We start from the raw sequence: 5,466 nt of genomic DNA on the forward strand, positions 1-5,466 counted from the left end.
GGAAAAATAAAAGTTGCATTCTCTATGGCTTTAAATAGCGGCATGTATTCTATCAAATATTGGATCAACTTGTGGAGCCTACTTTGTCCTAAAATAGAAAATCGTCATCAAATTTTATAATCACCACCATAAAAGAGAGAAAAGGAGGTTAAAGAAGATATATGTGCAATTTTCTCTTGTGAATTTCTCTCATTATGTTACTGTAGAAGTGGAAGATGATGTAATTTTATATTGAAATGAATCTTTATAAATTTTGTGCTTATTTATTTATTTCTGTCAATTGATTGCCCTCATTGAAATAAAATTAAGGTTTCTAATTTTGAACGGTACGTGATTAGATGTATGTGGGCACATTACACTTATGTAAACACTTACTCAGTCGAACCATCAACTGTTAATAACTGATGAACAAACAATTGCCTCACAAGACACCACTCTGTGCCCTTTGAGGGATAGTCAATAATGAAAATTATCCTCTACTCCTATAAAGATTCACTAGTACAGCTTCCTCCACTAACTTTGATCCTTGTCGCATATTAAGAAAATCATAAGATATCTAGGGTTGGACAAATCTCCTGAATCGAATCGAACCCGACGGTTCTTGTCAAATTAAATACCCGAATGGGTATCTGAATTGAGAACTGACAGATACAGTTCGATTTTTGGTTCTAGACCAAGAACCGAAGAACCGAATCTTTCTAATTTTTTTTATATCAAATAAATCAAATTATTTTAATTTTAATTTTTTAAAACAAATTAACAATTTCTAAATCCAAATTTTTGGCTCAATAATTTGTTTCATTTCTAATTTTTTAATTTTTGACCCAATTATCCATTTTATTGTTTCATTTCTTAGTCCAACAAGATTCAACATACTAAATAACCTTAAACGCATACATTAAAGTGCATAACACTGTCTTGATTCTCGCACTCACTCTTGCAGCCTCGCTGACATTTCAAAACTTATACAATCACCGACCGATACTGTGACCTCCGATTGAAGCTGTGACCTCCGCTGATTGAAGTTTTGACCGTAGTGATCATTTGAATAAGGTAGTCTACTAGTCTCTGACATTCCAAAACCATTGAATGTGTCATTAGTTGTATTTATATAATGTTGTTATAAATATTAAAAATTTTAATTATAGTATGGAACTGAACCCGAACGGTTCCATAATTATATTTGGATCCGACGGTTCCATTTACTAGATACCTGAAAATTTTAGTTCGGTTTGGTTCTCTTTAGAACCGAACCAAACCGACCCCACGCCCACTTCTAAAGACATCTGTCCCACGTGATTGTAACCGTTCTTTGCCGCACCATCTTGGACGAGCCCCTATGGACTTATTGAGGCCCCACTTTTTCAAAAAAAATGCATTTTGCAATAATGTTATGATAGAGAACGTGTTATTAAAACGAAAAAAAATTTGAATTTACATGTAATATTATTTTATTGAAAAAGTATTGTGAAAATGAGGTCAAATTTTAGGTAGGCAAATTTTGTCTTTTGCTTAATACATGAGTCTTCTTTCAAGCGAAAGTTTACTTTAAAATAAAATAAATGAAAATAGAGGTTAACATAGAAGAAGACATAATAGCAGCATGAACATAAAATTAACTTTTAAGGATTTGTTTGACCATTTCAAGGTAGAATAGGTTTGTAATAGTGATTTTTTTGGAGGATTTATAGTTAAAAAGTAAAAAATATTATTAAATTTAGGTATAAAATTATTTTATTATGAGAACTTAGAGATAAAAATAAATTTTTAAAGAATGAGGTTCAGAGTAAATTTTCATAACAAAAAATAAAAATTCTAATCACTAAAAACAAGTGAAAATATTCTTGTCACATAGAAATAAAAACTTTCCACAATGGCATTTCTGTAATTTCATGTTTCTAACCGGACACGTGTATGGCCCAGACCAGCTTGATTTTACAAAAATCTCGAACTCCTGTAGGGCGATCCGAACCCGGATTGTAAGCCATTTTATGCCACGTCGGTGACACATCGGATGTCAGGTGAGAGTGCAATCCTAGTCAGCAAACTTCGTCCCCTACATAAACCCACTAATTTTCTTTTGGATTCACAAAAAGCACTTAAACAGGGTATCAATCAATCAGAAAACACACGCCATACACAGAAGCACACAAAGTATTTTACATTCCCGTTGGCGATATTGAGCTCGCCGGAAAATGTGTATTCCGGCAGCCGATTCTGATTCCTTACTCCATGAATACTGTCCTCTTGCCTCCTTTCATCACAGACACGTTTTACATGAAAAGTCCTAACCAACTCATCTGACAAAAGAACTTATTCCTGTTTATAGAAAATCTGAGAACAGAGGACTTTTATTTTTCATTTTCAGTATATATTAGATTTTAATTTACTGGAAATTTTGTTCGATCTGTGAGAGATGATGAAGATAAGAGAGAAAAAGCAGAATTGGAAGCATTGATATTGGGGATTTTTTTCACTTTAGTCTTGAGTACTTGCTTTTGAAACGTTTTTCCGAGTTTTTGATTACTTGACACGAAAAGCAAGTACTGTAGTTATTAAGAGCTCTGAGAATTCAACTGACATAACAGGGAATATAATTAAGCACGGTGAGATTGTAGAAAATGCCTTTTCCAATGAGAATTCAACCGATCGATTCGCAAGTATACAGAGAGTCGTCCATACGGAACGACACAGTGAAGCCACCTGTATTTAAGTCGAGGCTAAAGCGACTTTTCGATCGGCCTTTTAACAGTGTTAGGATTTCGATGACCGAGAAGCCAGCCGCCGGCGGTGAAGCCGCAGTCCCGGAGTTTGAGCCGAGCTCAGTTTTGCTAGACAAAATGGTTCAAAGTTTCATTGAAGATACCCAAGAGAAGCAATCAGCGGCGGCGGCATCTGCCAAGTATGGCCGCAACCGCTGCAATTGCTTCAACGCTAACGGCAATAACAGTTCCGACGATGAATTTGATTCTTTCTTTGACTCCACAACAAACTCTTCCTTTAACGACCCTTCTGATACGCTCAAGGTACATATTATTCTCGATCGGTTCTCTAATACATAGCCTTTTGCATCTAAATCAGTTTGTATTGATGTTTTTATGGTGTTTCTGTAGAGTTTGGTACCTTGCGCGAGTGTTGTGGAGAGGAATCTGCTAGCCGACCTTTCGAAAATTGTGGAAAAGAATAAAACTTGTAAGCGCAAAGACGATTTGAGGAAAATCGTCACCGATGGTCTTGTTTCTCTTGGTTACAACGCCTCCATTTGCAAATCCAAATGGGAAAAGTCTTCCTCCATTCCAGCTGGTACGAAATTCATCCCTTTTAATTCATAATTTGATCGGCGGTTTTTATTGCAGATTTAGAATCCGATCATTTATGGCCATTTTTTGTGTGTAGGCGAGTATATTTATATTGATGTAATAGCGGAAGGAGAGAGGCTGATAATCGACATAGATTTACGATCGGAGTTCGAAATAGCTCGGTCAACAAGCAGTTACAAGGGGATTCTACAATCTCTACCGAATATTTTCGTCGGTAAACCCGACCGGCTTCTCCAAATTGTTTCAATTGTGTCGGAGGCCGCCCGGCAGAGCCTTAAGAAGAAAGGCATGCATATCGCGCCGTGGCGTAGGACCGAGTACATGAAATCCAAATGGTTCAGTCCTTACACCCGAATTAAGCAGAAACTCCTCCCAAACGACGTCGTTGAGATGTCGACCGGCGCCGGGGGTAAATACGAACCGGAGGAAAAGGATGTCAACGATGATGCAGTGGCTACGGAGGAGGTTTTGGAAGGTGAGTTTGGGGAACTGGATTTGATTTTTGGAGAGACTGATTTTGAGGAACCCAAATTGCCTTCAACTCCAGCGAAAGTTTCCGGCGAGGAGGAAAAGCTATATTGCCCGCCGGTGATGACTTGGCAGATTCCGGTGGTTAAACCCAAGATTTCCGACGCCGGAAACAAGGTGGGGGTCACCGGATTAGCTTCACTTCTTACAGAAAAACTTTGAAATTTTTGTCCAAGAAATTCCTTACCTTTTTATATATTTTTCTCCTCAAGTACAGAAATATATATAAAATCGAAGTTTAAAATAGAGATTATTGCAACAGTTTTGATTTTTGTTTGTATTTTCTGCTCCATTTTGTTTATTCAAAATCTAGAACAATCTGTAATGATTTCAAAATAGATAAATAAATAAATATAATATGATTAATACCCAGACGCATATCCAGTTGTGTCCTCGGTAGGAAACAGAGTTAATAAACAATTTTTAACTTTCTGAAATTAATTACTTTCATCGGAGATATGTTTATGGGGAAATGTAAAATAATGGCGAATATGGTGGGAGACGAGAAGGATGCCGAACGTTTCCATTTGAATAATGTGATGTTCTCTTTTCAGGTGTAATGACGCCGTCAAGTGAAGAGTTGGTTTCATTTGAATAACGTGATGTTCTCTTTTTGGATGTGATGATGAATTCTATTTCAGTTTTCTTGAAATTTTGCACCTTGGCATACGTTTCTATCTTTTGATAACTGCTGTGTAACGACAAGAAAATTTATTTTTATAATGAGCAGAGCTTCAAAACCCATTTCAATCCAAGGCGGAGGCTTCAGAATCCGGGATCAACTCGGTTTTCAATCCAGGGTCGAGGACCAGCTTCAGAACCCGGGATTAACTCGAGTTTCAATCCAGGGCCGAGGTGGTCCTTGGCCCTTGATCTTCAATGGTGCGGGCCCCGCACGATTCACATTGAGGTCCGAGGTTTTGCCACCTCGACCCCTGACTCCAAACCTGAGATTTTATCCCTGTTTGAGCAGCAATTTTCTTTTATAATTGGTTAAAATTAATCAATTGTCTATGGTCGATATCATTTTCACATACAATAATGCTTGTCATTCGTAGTACTACTACATTTATTTTAAATTCCCGCACTGTTTCTGTGAAATTTCCCTGTACTTATAGACTGACTCATGACACTATTTGTTTCTTCATTACTATTGTTATTATTCTTTTTTTATTCAAATTGTTGAAATTTGAATGGCTATGATATTGGTTGATGTGTATTTGTTACTATGGATCGAAAAGTATTAAATAAAATTAAAATAGAAATAAATATTAAATTTATCCGCCGTATTATTTATGTTCATACTTTAAGAAAAAATAAATTAAAATGCAACTAAAATTAAAAACAAAAACTTCATCACTTTCTAATTTTCAAATTGATTGCTCTAAAAGTTTAAAACAAAAAATAATAATAATTATATATACACACACACACACACACTCGATATACTATAGTAAATTATTATTTTTTTAATTTATTTATATTATTTGGTATGCTTTTCAACGTCTAGAAATGCATGTTTCCTTTCATTATACTTCGCAACAGATTTGGCTTTGACTGTTTTTTTTTTTTTTTTTTTTTTAACCTTTTTTAATTTTTTGGGAAAAGGGCGGGGGGG

General features: G+C 35.8%; 1 protein-coding gene across 3 annotated transcripts; it reads left to right on the forward strand.

The window, feature by feature from the left end:
• Positions 1-1,994: 1,994 nt before the first annotated feature.
• LOC111393708 lies at positions 1,995-4,860 on the forward strand. Of its 3 annotated transcripts, none has more exons than XM_023019373.1 (4): positions 1,995-3,026; positions 3,114-3,303; positions 3,397-3,965; positions 4,579-4,860. In XM_023019373.1, the coding sequence occupies exons 1-4, from the start codon at positions 2,622-2,624 to the stop codon at positions 4,843-4,845; spliced, it is 1,431 nt and encodes a 476-aa protein (XP_022875141.1). In that variant the 5' UTR covers positions 1,995-2,621; the 3' UTR covers positions 4,846-4,860. The 3 variants fall into 3 exon arrangements, with proteins under 3 accessions (XP_022875141.1, XP_022875143.1, XP_022875142.1); XM_023019375.1 differs by lacking the exon at positions 4,579-4,860 and adding an exon at positions 4,403-4,493 and having other exon boundaries at positions 2,065-3,026; XM_023019374.1 differs by lacking the exon at positions 4,579-4,860 and having other exon boundaries at positions 2,065-3,026; positions 3,397-4,120.
• The last annotated feature ends 606 nt before the right edge of the window (positions 4,861-5,466 follow it).

The sequence above is a fragment of the Olea europaea genome, chromosome 4 (genome assembly GCF_002742605.1).
Source record: "Olea europaea var. sylvestris chromosome 4, O_europaea_v1, whole genome shotgun sequence".
NCBI lineage: Eukaryota > Viridiplantae > Streptophyta > Magnoliopsida > Lamiales > Oleaceae > Olea > Olea europaea.

What these genes read in the sequence shown, in the direction of transcription:
- LOC111393708 (XM_023019373.1), top strand. Translation starts at nt 2,622, where the DNA reads ATGCCTTTTCCAATGAGAATTCAACCGATCGATTCGCAAGTATACAGA. An exon ending in ACCCTTCTGATACGCTCAAG is followed by an intron (nt 3,027 to 3,113) that starts GTACATATTATT and finishes GTGTTTCTGTAG; the next exon opens with AGTTTGGTACCTTGCGCGAG. An exon ending in TTTCCGACGCCGGAAACAAG is followed by an intron (nt 3,966 to 4,578) that starts GTGGGGGTCACC and finishes TATAATGAGCAG; the next exon opens with AGCTTCAAAACCCATTTCAA.